The 21,579-nt window shown below is 60.5% G+C and overlaps 6 protein-coding genes across 6 annotated transcripts; 4 read left to right on the forward strand and 2 right to left on the reverse strand.

Moving 5' to 3' along the window:
- Positions 1-136: 136 nt before the first annotated feature.
- On the forward strand, positions 137-6,935 carry MNEG_0294 (Dynein heavy chain 6, axonemal; the record flags this gene model as incomplete). The annotated part of the gene is made up of 22 exons (XM_014051220.1): positions 137-197; positions 423-539; positions 745-867; positions 1,036-1,118; positions 1,275-1,376; positions 1,608-1,789; positions 1,995-2,118; positions 2,349-2,437; positions 2,585-2,653; positions 2,820-3,063; positions 3,288-3,389; positions 3,625-3,729; positions 3,962-4,085; positions 4,341-4,413; positions 4,622-4,806; positions 4,962-4,972; positions 5,064-5,245; positions 5,469-5,568; positions 5,731-5,835; positions 6,032-6,158; positions 6,388-6,511; positions 6,797-6,935. 22 exons carry the CDS (start codon positions 137-139, stop codon positions 6,933-6,935), a joined length of 2,571 nt encoding a protein of 856 aa, XP_013906674.1.
- Positions 6,936-6,991: 56 nt separating this feature from the next.
- On the forward strand, positions 6,992-11,243 carry MNEG_0295 (Dynein-1-alpha heavy chain, flagellar inner armI1 complex; the record flags this gene model as incomplete). Its single annotated transcript, XM_014051221.1, has 12 exons — positions 6,992-7,003; positions 7,415-7,528; positions 7,728-8,287; positions 8,473-8,604; positions 8,816-8,928; positions 9,119-9,321; positions 9,561-9,651; positions 9,882-9,970; positions 10,203-10,283; positions 10,526-10,631; positions 10,837-11,068; positions 11,216-11,243. The coding sequence occupies 12 exons, from the start codon at positions 6,992-6,994 to the stop codon at positions 11,241-11,243; spliced, it is 1,761 nt and encodes a 586-aa protein (XP_013906675.1).
- Positions 11,244-11,748: 505 nt separating this feature from the next.
- Positions 11,749-12,111, reverse strand: MNEG_0296 (hypothetical protein; the record flags this gene model as incomplete). Its single annotated transcript, XM_014051222.1, has 1 exon — positions 11,749-12,111. One exon carries the CDS (start codon positions 12,109-12,111, stop codon positions 11,749-11,751), a length of 363 nt encoding a protein of 120 aa, XP_013906676.1.
- Positions 12,112-12,530: 419 nt separating this feature from the next.
- Positions 12,531-13,557, forward strand: MNEG_0297 (hypothetical protein; the record flags this gene model as incomplete). The annotated part of the gene is made up of 4 exons (XM_014051223.1): positions 12,531-12,543; positions 12,724-12,818; positions 12,971-13,200; positions 13,425-13,557. The coding sequence occupies 4 exons, from the start codon at positions 12,531-12,533 to the stop codon at positions 13,555-13,557; spliced, it is 471 nt and encodes a 156-aa protein (XP_013906677.1).
- A 1,162-nt stretch (positions 13,558-14,719) lies between these two features.
- Positions 14,720-18,074, forward strand: MNEG_0298 (hypothetical protein; the record flags this gene model as incomplete). The annotated part of the gene is made up of 10 exons (XM_014051224.1): positions 14,720-14,760; positions 15,040-15,175; positions 15,483-15,623; positions 15,834-15,882; positions 16,136-16,232; positions 16,572-16,689; positions 16,956-17,018; positions 17,200-17,301; positions 17,486-17,520; positions 17,900-18,074. 10 exons carry the CDS (start codon positions 14,720-14,722, stop codon positions 18,072-18,074), a joined length of 957 nt encoding a protein of 318 aa, XP_013906678.1.
- Positions 18,075-19,634: 1,560 nt separating this feature from the next.
- On the reverse strand, positions 19,635-20,889 carry MNEG_0299 (prolyl endopeptidase; the record flags this gene model as incomplete). Its single annotated transcript, XM_014051225.1, has 4 exons — positions 19,635-19,757; positions 19,972-20,080; positions 20,472-20,607; positions 20,838-20,889. 4 exons carry the CDS (start codon positions 20,887-20,889, stop codon positions 19,635-19,637), a joined length of 420 nt encoding a protein of 139 aa, XP_013906679.1.
- Positions 20,890-21,579: the final 690 nt, after the last annotated feature.

The following is a 21,579-nucleotide window of genomic DNA, read 5'->3' on the forward strand; positions in this document are numbered from 1 at the left end:
GGCGCTTCATAATGAAACGAGTTGTTTGTCGTGTTGTGGCACCTGGCAGGGGGCCAGCCGCCTCCTAATTGCTCACGTCCGCCACGCCACAATGGACGGGTAGTTGGAGCTTGGAACAAAGCACGGCGTCAGCACGATGTCGTATGATGACGCCTTCTGCAACAACGTCATCATGTGGGGAGACTTCATGCGGCCAGGTGCGCCGGCACTGACTGAGTGTGCAGCCAATGAGAAACCCGTGGAGTTTTGCGTGACGATAGTAGTAATCAGAGGGTTGCATGCTTTCCTGAACAACGGCAGCTTGCACATTTGCATTGCAAGTACACTTGTTCCGTAACGAGGTTTGACAGAGGTTGTGGCACCAGCCAGACGCCCCTTTCCCCGCCAAACCCCTGTGACCCTGCCATTGTGGCCTCTCTCAGGCCTGGACCTCTCAGAGCGGCAGTACGAGGAGGTGACCGACCAGGCGCGCCTGCACAAGGTGCTGGAGGGCTGCCTGGACGACTACAACACCAGCAGCTCAGGCACCATGAGCCTGGGTGAGCCACGGCCCTCGGAGGCAAAAGCTGTGATGGGGGCCGGTTTGCGCTAAACTTTGGCAACAGCACAGCACGGTCCGGTTGGGGACTCTATCGCAGACTGCACCATATTACTCAGAACAAATGCTGATGGCGGCAAGGACCGTCATGCGCATGATCCTGACAATGTTACTGCACACAACCGCGCTGTGTGACCGGCCCGCAGTGTTCTTCCAGGAGGCGGTGCACCACATCTCCCGCATATCCCGCATCCTGCGGCTGCCGCGTGGCAACGCCCTGCTGGTCGGCGTGGGCGGCAGCGGCAAGCAGAGCCTCACACGCTTTGCAGGTACGAGCGGATGCGTCTGGCTGCATCATCCAGCTAGATAGTTGTGCTGCTCTGCTCCCACCATTGGTTCCAGGCCACACCACATTTAGGCACACACACTTGCCGCATCTTGTCTTCCTCCCACCCCCTTCCTCGCACTCACCACACTCAACTCCTGTTGCTCTGCAGCGCACATGGGTGGCTTTAGCCTCTTCCAAATTGAGTTGACCCGTGGCTACGGCCAGGCTGAGTTCAGAGAAGACCTCAAGAAGGTGTACAGACAGGCAAGCATGCAGGCTCAAGGTTTGCGTGTGATCTACCAGACCTGCATTCACAGCCGATGTGCGACACTTTGCCAAAACACAGGAGGGGTCTTGCTGATTGTCAGGCACGTTGTTGATTTTTGCCACTCCCAACCACCACCACAGGCGGGCGTGGAGGGCAAGCCCGTCGTGTTCTTGCTGCCTGACAGCAAGATCGTGTCTGAGGGTTTCCTTGAGGACGTCAACAACATGCTCAACAGCGGGGAGGTGAGCGGCTGGCCGCCGCCTTGGTGTGGCACAGCATGCTTGCTTGAACGAGGAATTGTTCCCGTTGTGCTGCTGCAGGAGATCTGCGGGCAGGTCGTGCCGCGCTCGATGGGCGAAAAGTCGTGTCATCCCGCCTCAGCACGGCGGGACGCTGTTGCAATCCTAGTAACTACTCGCAATCCACGGCCTGCTGACAACTCAACGTGCCCCTGGCGCTGACAAAACCTACAGGTCCCTGGAATGTTTGGAGCTGACGAGAAGGACGCCATTGTCTCGGATGTCAGGGATTGGGTGGCGGCGCGCGGCCTCAACGCCGGCCGCGAGGGCTGCTGGACTGCGTTTATCGACCGTGTGCGCGACAACCTGCACATCGTCCTTGCAATGAGCCCCGTTGGGGACGCCTTCAGGGCAAGGTGGGTCGCTGAGGCCGGTGCCCAAAGGGCGAGTGTAAGGGGTTGTAGGGTGCACGGTGGCAAATTCTGGAGTGGCGCTCAATGTTGGCTGATTTTCGGGGTGCGGTTTGGCAGGACAAGCCGGGAGTCAAGACTGTGAAGGGCATGTGCCCATGAGTCTGACTGAAACATCCGAGCTGAGCACGCTTTCCCTGCAACCCTGCAGGTGCCGAGAGTTCCCCTCCTTGATCAACTGCACCACCATCGACTGGTTCAACGCTTGGCCGGCCGAGGCGCTGGCGTCGGTGTCTGCAAAGTTCCTGGACGGCACCGACCTCGGGGGCCCTGAGGTGGGAGAATGGGGTGGAGGGTGCACGCAGCAGGGCGGGGCGGGGTGGGGTGGTGGGTAGAAGTGCAGGTGGAGAGTTGCGACCCACACGGGAACGATGTGGTTTGTTTAAGGTGCATTGGGGGTTGCGTGAGCTTGATAACAAAAATCGGGGGATGAAGCAATTGGCTTTGTATTGACATAAGGCATGATGGCCAAACGAGCGCCGCTACAACGCCACTCAACATCCAGGTCAGCAAGGCCCTTGCCGGCATGTGCGTGGAGCTGCACACTAGCGTCGAGGAAGCTTCTACCCGGTTCTACGCGCAACTGCGCCGCAGGTACGTCGGCAAGTGCCAGCCAGCTGAATTGGCCCAACTCTGATGCCGGCACAGCACGGGGATGTCGGTGCTCAGCTTTGACTCTGGACCTCCCGCAGGCAAAAGAGGTAGTCCTTCATTGCTGAAGCCCTACCAAATCCCGCCCAGGTTCTACACCACCCCCAAAAGCTACCTCGACATGATCTCGCTGTACCTCCAGCTGCTGGCAGTCAAGAGGTGGGCCCCCGCACCCAGGCACCAGTGTCCTGCGGGCTCCCGGCCCAAATTGCCTGCGCCGTCTGGTTCACCTTCTCCTGGCCACCTGGCTAAAACCAAACCCCTTAGTACACGTCACCCCCGGCTACCCATGCTCCAGCATCCTCACCTCCCGCCGTGCCTGCAGGGAGGAGCTACGGCAGGCACGCGACCGTCTGCTCAACGGCCTGCGCAAGCTGCAGGAGACGAACTCTCTGGTGGAGGCCATGCGGACAGAGCTGGCCGCCCTGCAGCCCGTCCTCGCCGCAAAGGCGGAGGCGACGGCGGAGCTGCTGGGGCGCGTGGACAGGGACCAGGCAGAGGCGGAGAAGGTCAAGGCGGTGGTGGAATTCGAGGAGGCGGACGTGAAGCGCATGCAGCAGGCGACTCAGGTGCACGCGCGCCTTGGTTGTGGACAACGCAAGGAGGGGTAGAGGGTTGGAAGCGGCAGCGGCAGTTGCACTGTGTTTGATGGGCCCTCAGAAAGCTTTTATTGGAGGCCCAAAAATTATTGATGAGATGCGTGATTTGTCACTGCAACACACCCTCCCTTGGTTTCAACTTCCCCACCCCTTTTCCCCAAACAAGCAACAAACGCACAACTTCCCGCGACCAGGCCATGGCGGATGAGGCCCAAGCTGACCTGGACGAGGCCCTGCCCGCCCTGGAGGCCGCGCTTGACAGCTTAAAGGCGCTCAACAAGGCAAGACCGCGCCCGGTTGGAGGCGCGCCTCCCCCAGCAGGAAGGCAGTGGTCACATGTGCTGCATCGCCGCCCCATGGCGTTTGCTGCCGCTGTTGACTGCGCTCTTGCGCACTGTTGGCGGCTCAACCCCTCGCTAGAACACCCCCGACATTGGCATGCATGATTTTTTTACCAACAAGCGCTCGTCCACCCCAGCCCACCCCTACCCTCCACTGCTCCGACTCGAATTGTTTTGAATCGCCCCTCAGAATGATATTGTGGAGATCAAGTCGTTCCCCAAGCCCCCGCCGCTGGTCCAGATGACCCTGGAGGCGGTCTGCATCCTCAAGCAGGAGAAGCCTGACTGGGACACAGTGAGTCCGCTGGGCCCGGCGGGCGGACTGCCGCGGATTGGGAGCATTGATGATGAGCCTGCCGACGCCGAAGTGTCTCGTACACATGCACAGGCAGGGTGTGGTCAGTTGTTGCATACAACAAGACTAGGTGCAGGCAGGCTGCTCACCATCGGATTCCCATTCAAGGCAGCAGCGGCAACATTGGCTGCTGTTCAAATCAATTGTTACATACAACCCTGGGACTTTCCAGGCCAAGCGTATCCTGGGTGAGGGCAACTTCATGCGGTCCCTTGAGGAGTTTGACAAGGACAGCATCCCCGATGGCGTCATCAAGAAGCTGCGGCGCTACATCGATGACCCCACGTACACACCCGGTGCGCAGTGCATGAGTGGGGGATGCGAGGGGCGTGGGGAGAGAGGGCCGCAGCTGGATGGGGGTAGCGCAGGCTCGGCCAAGTGTGCGCGCACGTTTGCACTGATTTCATGCCTGCTGCTTGCTGGGGAGAGCAGCGCCCGACGTTGACCGCGAGCTCATGATTATGTGGGTATGGCTTGCATAAACGCTCGCAGCATCGGCCACCGCAAACGGCGCCAAACATGTTTCACCTGAACGTTCTTGCGTGCCGCAGAGAGCGTGGCCAAGCAGAGCAAGGCGGCCATGAGTCTCTGCATGTGGACACGTGCGATGGACGTGTACAACAGGTGGGGGGTCGGCCAAACGTCCATCACAGTGCAGCATGCATTCTGCTTTGCACAGCGAGGTGCTTCCCAGTCTCTTGCTCATGGTCAAATGAATGTTGCGATACATGGTGCCTTAGCCACTCACCTTGGTGCGTTGGCAAGCAAAGGTGCTGTGACCCTGACCCGCCGCCAGCTGAGCCGCCGCCCCTCGAAATCGCCCTCTGAGCAGGGTGGCCAAGGTGGTGGAGCCAAAGAGGCAGAAGCTGCGGCAGGCGCAGGAGCAGCTCGCGTCCGCCAACGCCGCCCTCGCCGCAAAGCAGGCCGCGCTGCGCGAGGTGGTGGAGCGCGTGGAGGGGCTGCGGCGCCAGCTGGCGGAGACGCAGGCCGAGCAGAAGCACCTCAATGAGCAGGCATGTAATTGTGTGGGCTGTGTGTGTGGGGGGGGGGTGCTGAGGCCTTAAGGGTTGAGGGGTGTGTGATGCCCCTGGCCGGCAGGTCATTTTGTGCTTGGCCAAGAGCCGACGGCCAGCATCGCTGCATCAAATTACTGCACTCCTGGCTTGCGCCAGGGCCGGAGAAGGTGTGTCCGTTCTGCAGGCGACTGGAGACAGCTGGACTTTCGCAACGCAGCTCAATCAAACGTGCCATGTGTTACCAACACTGCACCTCAGGCCGACCTGACGCGCAAGCGGCTGGAGCGCGCCGGCAAGCTGACATCCGGGCTGGCTGACGAGGGCGTCCGCTGGGGGGCCACGGCGGCTGCGATCGAGGAGTCCGCGCGGCTGCTAGTGGGGGACGTGTTCCTGGCGGCAGGCTGCATCGCATACCTGGGGGCCTTCACGGGCGCCTTCAGGTGTGTTTTCTTCCTGTGCGAGGGCGGGAAGGGGGTTGCCGAGAAGGGCATCACGGCATTAGGGGGGAATGCGCATGCTCCTCCATGCCTTGGTTTGAAAGAGCGGTGAGGCTGCAGGAACGCCTGCAATCACGCAAACAAGGCGCACTCTAACAATTGACTGTTGCACAAGTGTGCCAGCTGTGAGATTGAGTTGTGCGAAATCGCGCATGCCTGCCCGCAGGGAAGACCTGATGCGGCGCTGGGTGGAGGGCTGCCAGGCGCGCGGCATCCCCGTCAGCGGCGACTGCACGCTGCGCGGCACGCTGGCCTCGGCTGTCGAGGTAAGACCGCCTGCAGCGCGCCCCTGCAACCCGATCCACCCCTCCTCGTGCCGCCCCTTCCCTCAGATGAGCAAGCCGCCCTGCACCGCATCTGCAGGCCCTTGGCAGGCAACCCCCCTGACCCAGCCGTCCGCTTGTGTCCGGTCGCTGTCGCCGCCGCAGGTCCGAGAATGGGTGCTGGCAGGCCTGCCGTCCGACGGCGTGAGCGTCGACAATGCCATCCTGGCCACCAGGGCCAAGCGGTGGCCCCTGATGATTGACCCACAGGTGGGGTTGGGGACAAGGGGGGCGGCATCGACGACAGGAGGTGCAACATCTCAAAAACGCTGCTGTGTTGCTTTGGCAGGTGCCAGTAACATGCGTTTTTGGTGGCTCAAAGGATTGGCGGCGGCATGTCGGTATCCTGCCGAGCGGTGGAGAAATTCCCACGCTGACTACCTGCGTGCTGCCCTGACGGGCGCAGGGCCAGGCGAACGGCTGGGTGCGCGCCCTAGAGGCGCGCAGCGGGCTGCGGGTGGTGAAGCCAGGAGACGCCAACTTCCTGCGCTCCTTGGAGAGCTGCATCCGAGTCGGCAACCCTGTACTGATAGGTGGGGCCAGTCTGGATCCCAGCCCCTCACGGTTGTGAGCTGATTTGTATGTCACGCTCCAGGCCGTGACGACCCCAGGGGGCCTATTCATCACACACATGTGTCCCTGCACATGACAATATGCGTGCTGCTGCTGACAATGTTATTGTGCACCGCTCCTGATGACTTTAACCGGCGCCGCTGCTGCCAACGCCGTTGCTGCTGCCGCCCTGCACTGCCTGGCCCTCAGAGGACGTGGGGGAGAGCCTAGACCCTGCCCTGGAGCCTGTGCTGGCGCGCGCCGTGTTCAAGCAGGGCGGGCGGATGATGATACGGCTGGGGGATGCTGACGTGGACTACGATGCTGGATTCAGGTACATTACATTACATTAGATTACATCACGCTTTTCCAGCAGCGAGGGGAGAGACCCTGGCTCCCCAAAGGGGAAACGCCACTAATCGTAAAGGCCAGAGGAGAAAGCGGGTGCGGCCAAACCGGGAATTAGTAAGAGGATTCAGGTGGACGCGGTGTGGCTGGGGCTACTTCCGGCGGCAACGGTCCCGTCCACACACCACCACACACAAAGCCCAGTTGCGTAGGCCCTCCCGGCAAAGCCTTGCTGAGTCGCCTCCCTCCCTCTCAACCAACTGCGCTGCAGGCTGTACCTGACCACCAAGCTGGCCAACCCCCACTACCTGCCGGAGGTCTGCATCAAGGTCACCCTCATAAACTTCACAGTCACCATGAAGGTGATGACCGGTGGCTCTGGTGACGCGGCATTCACCGGGTCAACTTAAAATGCAAGGGCGAATGCAAAACAGACAACAAGAGTTGCTGCCAAGCATGGTCCGTCATGATTGGCCAGGTCCGTGCTGCGTATTCAATATGAGGATCATGGACGGCACCCCGTTATTGGATGAATGCCCTCTCAGGGTCTGGAGGACCAGCTGCTGGGGGAGGTGGTGCGCAACGAGCGGCAGGAGCTGGAGGAGGCGCGGGACAGGCTGGTGGTGTCCATAGCCGCCGACAAGAGGCAGCTGCAGGCACGCTGGCAAACCGCAGGGCTGCTTTCCGGCTGGCTCGGCGGCAATGATGGCGAAAGGCCCCTACTCGCTGAACGGGTTTGAGGCTGCCGCCTGTGGAGTGCCGCGGCAGCTCAAGCTGGCCAGAGGCCACACTAATTGCCACGTCCGCAGTATTATTCCCATTTGCCTGCATGTTCCTTCAACACCCCCAAAACACCCCTTATCACAATTCAAATTCGAATGCCCAACAGGACCTGGAGGATAAGATCTTGAGGCTGCTGCGCGAGTGTGAGGGAAACATCCTGGATGACGAGCAGCTCATAGCCACCCTCAACAACTCAAAGCTCACGAGCGCCGCCATCCAGGTGGGCGGCCAGGGACGCACGGCACAAAACAGCGTGCGCTGTATGTTGTTCTGGAGGCTGCGCAGCCGGAGTTCATGATCACCCTGGCTGGGTCCAGACCAGCGGCCAGGGGCCAGCGCTGATGCAAGACTTGTCTGCAGGCGCAGGTGCAGAGCAGGATGCCCCACGCTGCCCTTTACCTACCGCTTTGCCAATCCAGGGCCGCGTGCGCGAGGCCGAGGAGACTGAGCGCTCCATCAACGAGGCCCGCGAGAGCTACCGCCCCGCAGCCACGCGTGCCTCCATCCTGTACTTTGTCATCGCCGACCTCGCATTAGTCAGCCCAATGTACCAGTTCTCCCTGGCCTACTTTTCTCGGCTGTTCAAAACGTGCGTCGAGTCCAGCGAGCAGTCCGAGGACGTACCGACGAGGTTGCAGATCCTCAACGACTACACGACGGATTTTGTGTTCCGAAGCGTCAGCCGGGCGCTGTTTGAGGAGCATAAGGGACTCTTCAGCTTCCTGCTGGCCGCGTCCATCGCGCGGCACCCGTCGGCGGGGGAGGTGTCCGAGGCGGAGTGGGCCTTCTTCCTCAGGGGGCCGCCGGCCGCCGCAGCTGGCAACGCGAGCGGCATCGCAACTCCAGCGGCTAGGCGGCCGGCGTGGGTGGGCGAGGTGGCGTGGCGGGCGCTGTGCTATCTGGAGGGTGCTGTGGCGGCGCTGAGGGGCCTCACGGCGGGCGTGGCTGCTGGGCCAGACGCGGCAGATTGGCAAGCTTGGTGAGCAGCGTTTTGCGGCTGGCGGGGCACACTGGTGGGTGCCAGGCCGATCCGATTACAGGCCGACTCTTTGATTTCGCATTTTCTCCAAAGCTATTTGCCAGGGTTATCCACAGCTGATTGTCAGGTAGTCTGGCGTTTGTCCACAGCGTAGTAAACGTCTCACCTCACACTCTGCACTGCAGGCACGAGTCGGACGAGCCCCACCTGCGGCCGCTACCTGGCGCCTGGGAGGCGTCCCTGCCGGCGTCCAGCTTCCCACGCCTCCTGCTGCTGAGGGCGCTGCGCGAGGAGAAGCTGTCGTTTGGCTGCACCCAGTGAGTTTGGCTGTGCGCTCCTCCTTTCCTGCCCGCAACCACATGCGGGTGTACGATAAACCATCTGGGTATCAAACAATGCACTAATATTGCGTTGTCGGCTCGACACTGAACCCCTCTGAGGCCCGTCACCAAGGGGTTTTGCAAGGATCAAGTTGATCGCCCGCAACCCTCAATGCCACCCGCGTTGCCGCGTACATCTTGCGTACAGGTATGCTGCCGCGCGCCTGGGGGCGTCATTCACTGAGCCCGCCCCCTGGACGCTGGAGGAGGTGTTCGGCGACACCAGCTGCAAGACTCCCATCATCTTCATCCTCTCAACAGGTGTGCCAGGCTGGGTGGGTTGGGCTTCCATGACCCCTTTATAATTGAATGTGTCGATGAGGTCAAGGTGAACGATGGTCTTTTATTTCGATTGACTCTGTACATTTGCAACCAATCGCCCTCGTTCAAGTTGTGGCAGCTCTCGCCTTTTTCATCCATCACCATACGCTGTTTATGATACACATTGCAGGGGCTGACCCCACGGCGGCGCTCCAGCGCTTTGGTGACCGCAAGGGCTGGCCGATGGGCAGCCGCCTCCACCTCATCAGCCTGGGCCAGGGCCAGGGGCCCCTGGCGGAGAGCATCGTCAAGCATGCGGCTGGCGTGGGGGACTGGGTGTGCCTGCAGAATTGCCACCTGGCCGAGTCTTGGATGACGCGGCTGGAAGAGAAGGTGAGGGCAATGATTCGTGAGAGGATCCATACTTGTCATTGTTTGCTGCGCTGTTGCAATGTGAGGCCAGCAGTGCCGGCAGTGCTTGATAGTCTGACGACTGAACGTCTTTCTTCTGACAGACCACTTGCCCGAGGCTCCGCAGCAAAGTAGCATTGGTATTGCGCGAAACGACCTGCGCCTTTGCTGCTCTTACTAACCACCACCAACCCTCATATGCACCATGCGGACTACGCCAGGTGGACGAGCTGGGCAGGGAGGGCAGTGGCACCCACCCCGACTTCCGGCTGTGGCTGACATCAATGCCGTCACCAGTGTTCCCCGTGGCAGGTCAGGAGTCTGCATGTATGGATGGGCAAAAAGGCAATCAGCTGCAAACCTGGCAGATCCCGGCCTGTTCAGGCGTGTGTGGCGCAAGTGCGCCAACAGCCCCGGTCGCAGCCGCCTGCACACCTGATGTAACGTACCTGCACAAGGGGGCCTGCGTGCAGGCTTGCCTGCTGGCTGGCTTGCCTGCTGCCATGTGATCTGCCCCTTGTGCTGCTGCTCATGCCCTGCAGTGCTCCAAAATGGCGTTGAGCTTACCAATGAGCCGCCGCGTGGCGTCAAGGCCAACCTGGCCCGCACCTACAACGACTTCAGCCAGGAGGTGGGGTACTTGACGAGCCTCCTGCCAGCAGGCAGGAGGGGTCAGACGGCTGATGGCAGTGCAGGGTGCAGACGATGTGCCACAACAGCGGCACGCCCTAGGGGCACCCACATTGCGGCGCACAAGTGTGCTGCTCATGTTGTAGCAGCGCGCTGTCTGGACTTAATATCTGCGCCACGCATCCCTTCAAATGTGCCCTTGCCTTTGCATCCGAACCCTCTCCATGTCAAAGGTCCTGGACTCCTGCCCCGCCAAGCCGATGGAATGGCGTCGCCTGCTGTACTCGCTGTCATTCTTTCACGCGGTGGTGCAGGTGGGTCATGAAAAGCGTTGGTGAAGGTGCAGCTGAGGGACAGAGTTTGGGGCAAAATGCGTAGCAGGACATGCACACACAACACCGCCAGACCTTCAGGCCCAGACAAGTTGGCCTGGTTCTGGACAATCAGGTGGCTGCCAGAGAAGGGACGACCAATGCAACACTGCCCCACACCGTTTGTGCGAAGTGCATGACTCATCTGCTTTTGCTGGTCCTCCGGAAAACCATCCACCCTTCAGGAGCGCCGCAAGTTTGGCCCCCTTGGCTGGAACATCCGCTACGAGTTCAACGCGTCAGACCTGGACTGCAGCGCGGCGACACTGCGCATGTTCCTGGACCAGCAGGGTGGGCGATCCGCACGCATCAACACTCGTGATTGCAAACATGGGAACGCGATGGCACGATGTCGTATGCCCCTGAGCTTCAGACCTACAACCTTGCTTGACGCTACGCCAAGAGTTTGCTGGCTTCCTGCCCGTGCTGTTGTGGCTGGTGAATCATCCGAGTCCGCTTGGAATGACGTGAAAAGTGTCCCAACCGCGCCTTCCAGGCCCGATCCCTTGGGAGGCACTTGAGTATGTGGTCGGCCAGATCAACTATGGCGGCAGGGTGACCGATGATCTTGACCGCCGCTGCCTCGCCAGCGTGCTGAGGCGCTACATCTCCCCGCGCGCGGCCGAGGCCGACGGCTTCCTGCTGGCGCTGCCGGGCGGCGATTACACCGTGGCGCCGGGCGGCGCGGCGCTGGAGGCGGTGCGGGAGCACGTGAGGGCGCTGCCCAGGTGCGGCTAGGGAGAACCCATCTGGAAAGCAGGGTCGCCCGCGTTCGCGGTCAATTGTTGATGCTGGACTCCTGATACACACTGTTCTTGCAGCAGGGGCAGCGGCAGCAGGAGAAGCAGCAGCGGCACCGCCACCACCACCCTCAGACTCCATGCGGAGCGCAGGGACGCGTGACCAATCGGCCTGACTGCCCCCCCCCCCCCGCCGTCCCATAAACACCATGCAGCACCGAGGCACCGGGTGTGTTTGGCATGCACGCAAACGCAAACATTGCCTTCCAGCGCCAGGAGGCGCGCCGCATGCTTGACACAGTCTTGCTAATGCAGCCACGCGACGCGACAGGCGCTGGCGGCGGCGCCGCAACCAGTGACCAGATAGTACGTGCGCTCGCCTCGGAGATCCTAGCCGCTCTTCCTCCAGATCTTGACCTGTCCGAGGCTACAGCAGGCCTGTTCGACCACGGAGCGACTGCGGCTGCGGCAGACGCGGCTGCACCAGCACACGAGCAGCCGCCCGAGCATCAGCATCAGCAGCGACTCAATGACGACGCCGCGGGTGAGCAGGAGCCACATGAGCGGGCACAACAAGTGGCGGAGGAGGACGAGCAGCAGCAGCAGCAGCAGCAGCAGCAGCAGCAGCAGCCGACTGGCCGCCTGGACAGCCTGAGCATTGTTTTGGGTCAGGAGGTGGAGCGGTTCCAGAAGCTGGCGGCGGTGCTGCGCGGCAGCCTGGCGGAGCTGCAGCGGGCCATCAAGGGCCTGGTGGTGATGAGCGGGGAGCTGGAGGGCATGTACCACTCGCTGCGCAACAACCAGGTGGGCCGGGTGGCGAGCCCCTGCTTGCGCTGCTGCTTGTGCTGCTGCTGCTGCTGCTGCTGCTGCTGCTGCTGCTGCTGCTGCTGCTGCTGCTGCTCCTGCTGCTGCTGTTGCTCCTGCTGGTGTTGCTGTTGCTGCTGCGGCTGTTGCTGCTGCTGCTGCTGCTGCTGCTGCTGCTGCTGCTGCTGCTGCTGCTGCTGCTGCTGCTGCTGCTGCTGCTGCTGCATTGCTGCTGCCACAGAACGCAGTCGCGGGGATGGCTTTGTGAGGACAAACAGCTCTCAATACATCAGAGGGCCTGATTCGCACCAGGACTCCAGTGGTCGCTCTTACGTATGCGCATGCTCAAGACTATTTGAAAGCCAAAAGTTTATGTACGAGCGTGTTTCCATTCAGAGTCACACCCTGTAACAGAGCTGCATCCTACAACGCAATTGTTGTCCTTCTCCAGGTTCCGGAGCTCTGGGCACGGGCAGCCTACCCCTCCTTGAAGCCGCTGGGTAGCTGGGTGGCTGACTACGCAGCCAGGGTGGCTTTTGTGAGGGAGTGGCTTGCCAAGGGGCCGCCGGCCTGTTTCTGGCTGCCAGGTGCGTGCAAACATACAGGGGTAAACACGGGCATGTTGGGTGCCTTCCAAGGTGGCGTAATGCATTGGCAGGGTGGGTGCTCAAACGTGGGGCGCCTGCGACCGTGCAAGGCGGAGGCCCCACTTTGATCAGCCTGAGAGCAGCCGTGTGCATGACGTGCATGCATTACTACAAGCCCAGTAGTATTGGTGTGAGCGCGCCCAACGCAGCGCCAAACTGTGTATTGACCCTGCATTCACGCCGCCATCACAGGCCTGTTCTTCCCTCAGGGCTTCATGACCGGGGTGCTGCAGATGCACGCACGCAAGTACGCCATACCCATCGACACACTCGGCTTCGGTTTTAAGGTAAGCCAATGGGACCCCTCCTTCTGGGGTATGCCATCTGAGATCTGCTGTTGTTGCTTGCACACTACTGCCCTCGCGTGTACAAGCGTGAAAAGGGATGTGTCTGCACTATGCTCGGCGATCTCAACAACACCTCCATTACAAACGCGCAGGTCCAGGAGCAGCAACTGCGGGAAGAGGTGACGTCACCTCCCACCGACGGCGTCCACATCAGCGGGCTCTGGCTGGATGGCGCGCGGTGGGACGCGCAGGGGAGGTGCCTGGCAGAGGCTGAGCCGGGCGTGATGCTGTCGCCGCTCCCCGTGGTGCACGTGCGTCCACAGCGCGATGCAGCGACCCCTGAGGGCTGCTATTTCTGCCCCCTCTACAAGACCAGCGCCAGGTGTGTTGGCTGGCCTCAGGCGTGTGCGCTGTGGGGCTTGGAATCAGGCGGAGATCAGGGTGTGCATGCGGTCTCGCTGCACAAGCAAGAGCCAGGGCTGTACATCTCGCAGCAACAAAGGGTAGTTTGGAATAGTGCCAGCTGGTGCCTGGCCAGCCGCCCTCTTTTAGCCCCACATCCTCCTGCCTGCACAACCGCACCACCTTGACTCCCCTCTCCTCCAGGGCCGGGGTGCTGTCCACCACGGGCCAGAGCACAAACTTTGTGCTGTGCGTCGGCCTGCCCATGCGGCCGGGGAGCGATGCCGACCACTGGGTGCTGCAGGGAGTGGCACTGCTGTGCATGCGGGACGACTGACCGGTTGGTGGCCAGCCCTGCATACATGCATTGACTGTCTGGCGCACGCCGCCGCGAACGACGCAGACGGCCGTGCTGGTGTGCGCACAGATCCAACTCAATGATGATAGTCATCGATTTTGATGAATGATAAGTTGACAATAGCCGGCTTGCAGGATCAAAAAGCACTTGAGTAATGACTCAACAGGCAGCTGCCCCTTTGACAAGCAGCTTTGAAGGGGCGATCGCGAGCTTGGCACGTGACAGCAAGCAAGTGCCAGCGGTAACCAGCTTCGATAGTGTGGGCAGGACCACCGGTGCAGTTCCGCGGCGCAGCTGTCTACACCGAACCCGATTGAAGTCTCGGCGATCCGGGCAATGGGACTCGGAGGGCGCCTGCCGCGGCCACTCTCGGAGAATATGACATGCAAGCTGCTGGGCGGAGAGGGTGCGCGTCGGGCGTGCTTCTCGTCACTTGCGTGTGGACAGGTCGGGTCGCCGGTGGTGCTGCTCATTGTGCTTGTGTGTTGCCTTGAGTAGCTCGATGCATCCAAGGGCGACCGTCCACCTGGGCCCACAGCATACTCACACATTGCCTGATGGCAAGATGCCAGCGTATCGCTGTTGGGGGTGTCGACAACCAGGCCCTGCTGATTGAGGCGAAAAGCAAGGGTGGAGGGTGCGCCCCCCCTCTTGGGATGGTAGCAATAACCTTCAGAGCCATGGATGCGCTCAAAAGAAAAACACGTATTTTTCCTTCTTCAATACACTATTTAATGAGCCTCGTGCCTCTCGCGGCAGAATTGGTGCCCTGAAGGGGCGGTGCCTCCGCAGATGCACTGCCGTGGGTGACGACACCCCAGTCCGGACTGTGCCGCCGCGCCTTCCCGCTCTCTAGGGACCCTCGCCCCCCTGCATCCCTGGATCCGCAGGCAAGGTTGCTGTCGGCGTCTTGCTTGGTGCCATCATCACGCTGTTGGCAACACACGCCGCGAACACAGGCTGCCTCGGCCAGTCCGGCGCAACAGTCCGGTACTCGTATGTCGGCGGGACGCCCGGCCGCACGCATGGCCCATTGAACGCCGCCGCGGCATCGGCAGCCTGGGTCATGCCGATGGTGCGGCCCGCCAACCTCACGACGATGCAGCTGCTGGATGCAAACCCGGGGCTGACGGCTGCAGAGATGCGGTCGCTGATGCAAGTTCACCAGGAGCTGTTCTGCAGGTGAGGGCTCTGCTGGGGCCGAAGCTCTGCTGGCGGCAGCGGACGAGGGACAGGCAGGGGTGGCAGCGTACCAGTGGTAGGTGCCGCACTGCATGATATGTTGTGCATTCAGTCCTCGCAGGTTCGATCTAAGCAGTTCTGCGCCGGCAGGCACGACGATGGCCACAAGAGGGCACGCTGGCTCATACATACACCAAGACTGCTCCAAACGCACCCATCGCCACGCCGTCGCACGCGCACCTGCACCACACATGCACCTGCACCCACAAACGCGTGCAGCGGCGGCAGACCAGACGTCGACGTGAACGGCAGCGCCCGCGTGAAACGCATGGAGCTGCCCAAGTTCAGCCTGTTCATGTACGATGGCCACGACATTGTCAGCGACCACATGAAGGGCGGTGGCTGGGAGAAAGAGGTGTGCGGGCGGGGCCGGCGGCGCCGCAGGCTTGGCTCGCCTACTGCAATGCCCCCGCCGCCAGTTGTGCAGAACCTGCAGCGCACGCTCTTGGCACCCCTGCGTGCTTGCTGCATGATGAGGGGCACTGGCGCTGCTGTGCACATGCCTAAGCAGGGCGGGAGGGCTGTGAGGCTGTGATATGTGAGACACACAGTGGACATCACAGCAGCAGCGGCAGCGGCAGCGCCAGCGCCAGTGCCAGCGGCGGGAGTGGGTTACCATGTAAGCGAGCCGCTGCCGCCATCCGCGCACTGCTGATTGACAGGAAATTGACGAAATGCTCTGGGCACTCGAGGCGAAGGTGCCGCCCGCCGGCACACCGGTGCAAGGCAAGCTGCCGCCGGCCAGAACTTGGGCAAAGCCCTCGCGGCCGCTGATGGTGGAGGTCGGCGCCAATGTTGGATGGGTGAGTGCTGCGAGCTGCGGCCCGAGGGCTGCCTTGTTAATTTGCCGACTGTGGAAGGAGTGGCGGGCAAACCCTTGATGTACGCAGGGCTGGTACATAGAATGGGTCATGCACGTATCAAAAGACAGCAAGGAGAATTCGTTTCGTTTCCCTGTCACTAACCAGTTTACCATCCCTCACTTGCTCTTCTGCTCCCAACTCACGCTTCAGTTTACGGTGAACGCTGCGGCCGCCGGCGCCGATGTGGCTGCATTTGAGGGTAGGTTAGCCTGGACGCCGGGCCTCCACCGATCGGCCTGCCTAGTCAGCGTTCAAAGCCGAGCTCAAGGGTCTGGACTGCCAGAGAACAACGCTTGTGCGTGCGCAACGCACTTCCAGTCATTCGGTGGCGACGGAGGCTTTGAAGTTGTGCACTTTGTTTGCTCGTGAGTATCAACACACGTATGAACCTACCTGTTTCCCCCTTGACTTCCTGGCTCACCTGCCATGTACCTGCCCACCACCAAACGCAGCCATGTCTGAAAACACCCTGCTGATGCGCAACACGCTCTGCGACAACCCAAAGCTAGCCGCGCGCGTCGCTCTTCACGGGACTGGCCTTGGCTCCAGGTGAGGCGCGGCGCACTTGCGCGAACTCTCTGATCTACCTGCTGCATAGGCTCGGACGCGCATGCACTGTGCACCAAACAGGCCCAGCAGTAGCCTGGTCCTTACTTCAGGCTCACCCACACACTTCTCATGCTCAGCAATTCGGGATGCTATTACATGCTCAGCAATTCGGGACGCTACTAATTGGAAACTTGCACTTTGCAATGTCTCAAAGCTGTCCATTGCCAGGCCTGGTCGCTCAATCGACGTGCACCTCACCTGTCCAACCTGAGCCGCAACCACCTTTCAGACTTGGACCCTGAAACCTGGGGAAACCCATCCCCCTTTTGACGGCATCAGGCGGTCCACTTGCCACATGATCAGTGGCGATGGGAACCTGGGGGACGGCCTCAGCATCTGCGACAGGGACCCGCAGGTGGACATCAAGGCACAGGCCAAAGCTGGACATACTTACCTGGTGCGCAGTGTGCGTGTGCGTGTGTGTAAGCGTGTGTTTGTGCACGCACGCGCGCGCGCATGTGTGTGTGTGTGTGTGAGAGAGAGAGAGAGTGGCATGTCTGCGAGCACGCTTTCGTTGTGCGCATGCATGGGATGCGTTTGCGCCATGCAAAGGCCGCCTGGCGCGTTGAACTCTGGCCATGAACGCCCTAGCCTTGCACATTCCACCTACATCCACCGCCAACCCCCTGGTTGAGCCCACCTAATGGTCGCCGTCGCATGCAGCTGCGTGGCGAGATGACCACCATGCGTCTGGATCCGGATAGCCTCCTGGATGAGGAGGTGCAGGTGAGTGTGGGAGAGCATCACGGGAACAGGGGTCGTGCCACACGGCCAGGCGCTGTCCTCGGTTGCACCTGTATGAGCACCCACCCATCAAGCTGTCAATGCCATGTGGCTGCCAACTTCCATACCACGTCACCTCCGCTGCGGGCATGTGCCGTGTGCCCGAACCCTGTGTTGGGCGCAGGTCTTGAAGATGGACATAGAGAGCTTTGAGCTGGACGCCCTGCGCGGCGCTTCTGGCCTGATGCGGCACCACAACGTCTGGTTCATGATTATTGAGTGCAACGTAAGCAGCGCACTCACGCCGTTCACTTGCTGTCTGCTGGGTGCAGCTCAGCAAGCGGGGGGGATCCTAACTATGCATTATGACTCCAACAGCGTGCAACATGCGGCAGGGCGCCCCTGCATGCTGTTGCCTGCGACGCAGCTGATTGCCTCCTTTCATCGCTCTCCCTGCTCCCCTAAAACAGGTCGGGATGATCGGCGAGGCCGCAAAGATTGAGCTGTGAGTGCCTGGCTTCCAGATTCTTGCCAGGGCAAGGTAGTGGGGTACTATATTTTTGGCAACATATAATTCCGCCCCTCCCCATGCACATCACTTGAACAATTGTTCTGGTTCACCATTGCAAAGTCCAGGTCCCTCATGTGTTTATAATCTACTCAAACACAATACCAGCCTCACTGGAAATAAAGTTGCACCATCCCTCTGCAGCCGCCAGCACAATCAACAGCTGACCTTCTCAATTTTTCTGTCTCAGAGGGGCTCACATGCGAACGTTGCGATGTAAATTGCACCACATACACGCACTTCCTTCCACCACCACCGGCACCCTAATCGTCACTGCGCACCTTCACAACCTCCACCACGCACGTGCAACCCACAGGATGACATTTATAGACAACCTGGGCTACGCAATCAGCAACAGGTCATTCAGGGGCCCCTGGATAGACCCTGCGCAGATCAGCAATGGCACCACCAAGCTGGACAGGGTCAGCCTGTTTGCAGTCAAGAAGACGTGGAAAGCAGCCCAAGACAAGGTGGACAGGCGCCTGCTGTGATAACATATGTTCAAACAAACAGGCTGACGCTGCATTATCACCGATGATGACGAAGTTAATGAGCGCTGGCGTATGCAAAGGGGTGAAGGCCTGGGCAGTGAGGCCGCTCAAGCGATGCAGGCGTCCGCAGGCGTGGGTGTAGTTTTTGCAAATGTGAGGGCTTTTGCAGTTGTCCCGCAGTCCGGACGTATATGTGAAAGATTGGCTTTGCCCAGAATGCCATGTGTATGTGTGTGTGTGTGTGTGTGTGTGTGTGTGCGAGAGAGAGAGAGAGAGAGATAGCAGCGCGTGTGTGATTATCAGTGTGCTCAGATCAGTTGGCTTCCTGGTTGCTTGATCAACCATTTTGCCCGATTCATGTCACCAGCATGCCTGCTTTTGTTGCGCAACCTTGAGATTAAGAGGAGGGTAGGTACCTGGAACCCTGATGGCCTTTAGGGTTCCATGGATCGCACGACCTGCTTTTCCCCTTCAGAAAGAGGGGCCTAGGCAGCAGCTGGCTGGCTGGATTACAGCTGACAGTTGCCACTTCATGCTGAAACGGTTAGGCCTGCTTTTCTCTCATTGTCATGCATGATAGTCAATCGCCGTCATAACATTACGGTGTGATGTATGCCTGCTGTTGTTCCCAAGAGTGATTGGATGGTTGCGGGACGGAGCACGTGAACAGTGCTTAAGGTGGATTCAGCTTGTGCTCAAATGGTCGTGGAGAATCGTGTGGACTGGGGATGATTTATGCAGTGTCATACTTGTGTCACAAGTGACCCATCGTCTCGGACTCGACGAGCCTTTGAACATATTTTGACATGCAGACTGACAACATTCATCTGTGGCCCACCCACATTTGTAATTAACACACTGTCTCTGAACTGCAGAAGTTCCTGCTTTGGCCAAGTCTATGATTCATGATTCAACAGACTGGCCCCCCTCGTTGAGATGCAGCAGGTGTCTGCACCTGTAGCCAGACACACAGCGCGCTAGGCTGATCTGTAATGGGTCGTGAACCCCTATGGCAGCCCCGGGCTGCGGGCGTGGGAGCTTGGTATGAACGGTGGGGCGGCCCACTGCCTTCTTTGTGCACCCACGCTTCCTTCCAGCCCTCAGGACTCAGGGCTTCCCCTACTTTGAATCAGGGCCTCGCGTGAGGGTGATCGCCAATCTCATGTTCCAGGTGAATGGGATGCATGTGCGTGTTGATGAAGAGCTGACAACTCATTCAACTACAGGCACTTACTCCAAACACAGAGCCGTGACCGATAAGCTTTTTGAAACCTTGAAACTGGGGTTGACTAGTACTTTTGTTTGATGTGAGCGTACTTAACCCCCTGGCTTCCACGTGACGTCCTGCTCAGCTCTGCCAGCCCCCCCCCAACCATCAAAACAGTGGGTTGCGGCCGGCATGTAGGTTACTCAGCCGTGGGTAGAAAAAAAACTCAGCTTGCGCCAGGACAAAATCGCTGCCACCCCAGCAAGCTAGAGCTTATGCCGAGATGGACTTTTCATGCGTTTGCACCCACCCGCATTCAAGCAGGGGGCATCAGACCAGCCCGCTGCCGGGGTTCACGACTTGGTGGGCCCACCCCTCCACTCGGCGCCCAACGCCTTGGCAGCAAAGGCCATGAGGTCTGCCGTCTCCTGGATCACCTTGGCGGTCGGCTTGCCGGCGCCGTGGCCCGCGCGCACCTGAGAGGGCCGGAAGTGGGGCAGCAGGCAGGTGTTGCGATTGAGCAGTTGCATGTTCTGATGCCAACAGGAAGGCAGCCCGCATTGCACACGCTCAGCATGGTGAGCACCAGTGACTCCAGTTGGCACTGCTGCGGCTCTCTCTCAGGCAGTTGCGAACATCGGGCAGACACTTCTCCTAGCTGCATCAATGTCATGTCGGGCGTGCACGCACCTCGACCCTGATGAGCAGGGGGTTGCGCTGCTTGCTGCTGGTGGGGTTGCCCGCGGCCAGCTCGTGCTGCAAAGTGGCTATTAGCTTGTGGCTGTGGAGAGGCACCACCCTGCAGGGGGTGCAAAGATAAACGTGCAGGTGCGTGCCACATATGTCACAAATGTGTACGTGTGCACTTGTGAGAGAGTGTGTGTAAAGGAGAGAGAGAGATTGTGTGTGTGTGTGTGTGTGTGTGTGTGTGTCCGCGCACATGTGCTTGTGTGTATGCAACGTGTTCGAGTGTGTGCGCAGGCATGAGTGTGCATACGTATGCGCGCGCGCGTGTGTGTGTGTATGTGTGTGTGGGGGGGTGGGGGCACGCGCGGCCGCACAAATGCATTGTGTGCAGGGCAGATTGGTAGCCACCAGACAACATGCTGGGTCAGTCTAGCATGTCAGTGAAAGCCCAACCCCACGCCTACCACACTGGACAGACACCCGGCAGCCACAGCTCCACCCACCTGTCGTCGTGGTCGCCGGTAGCCAGCAGCACCGCAGGGTACTGGCCCTCGCCGCCGCCGGGAGCACGCACGTTGTGCAGCGGCGAGTAGGGCAGGATGTAGGCGAAGTCCTCCGCGTTGTCGGGGTTGCCATAGTCTGCAAGAGAAAAGAAGATACAAAGTTTGAAAACAGCAAGATTCAGAGAAAAAGAGAAAGAAAGCACGAGAGCTGGAGTAAGAGAAGGGACACCCCATGCCACGCAGCGCGGCGGAAAGCACGTGCTCATGCAGACCGGGCGACAGCGGCCAGCCCGGCTTGTCGTGTGCGCGCTGCCCAGCCATGGGCGGCAGCGCGGCGCCGCCGCCGTGCCCCTAGGCCCCACACACCTGTTGTCCAGGCGTGGCCGATTGTGAACTTGTGGAAGCGCAGCATGTCCATAACACCCACCTGCATGAGAGAGTTGGCGTGGATGCACGTGCGCACGTGTGTGATTGTGGCGCTGCCATGCTCAAGCACGATTGCCTTTGGGTGCTGGTGCTTGCGCGCTTTGGTGCATGCGGCGTAGAGGAGCAAGGCTGTGCGCAGAGCATCCAGAAAACGCTTGCACAGCAATACAGTGTCGACAGAGGGCGCGGTGTGACAACAGCAGGCGGCGTGGCCCAGCCCTGGGAGGGGCCTGCACTTGGCCCCTCCCAGGGGTGGTGCTGCATTGGCACGGCACGCTCATGGCGCAATGCGCGCGCCTGTGCGAGGCCGCAGCAGTAGAGGTCGGGCCGCTGGTTCACACACGCCGCCACCAGCAGGCCGCCTGCAAGCACCAAAGGGGGCGGGGGAGTGGTGGCCGTAATTCACGCGCCATCGGCAGTCTTGATGCTGGATGATGCAACGCGGGCCGCAGTTCGGTTGACTGCCCAGAGCCAGGGCACAAAACCATCCCCACTCGGTATACAGAGATGCAGCCACAAGTTGTCGAGACAGAGGGGTGTGGCAGAGCGGGCCCCCGCACCGTTCGAGCCCCCCATGATGGCCAGCTTTGAGGGGGAGGTGTAGCCCTGTGCGATGAGCGCCTCAGCGCAGGCCTTGGCAGGAGGGGCGAAAGGGGGGAGGGGTGGGAGGGTCGGGGCGGGG

The sequence above is a fragment of the Monoraphidium neglectum genome (genome assembly GCF_000611645.1).
Source record: "Monoraphidium neglectum strain SAG 48.87 unplaced genomic scaffold scaffold00021, whole genome shotgun sequence".
In the NCBI taxonomy this organism is placed as follows: Eukaryota; Viridiplantae; Chlorophyta; class Chlorophyceae; order Sphaeropleales; family Selenastraceae; genus Monoraphidium; species Monoraphidium neglectum.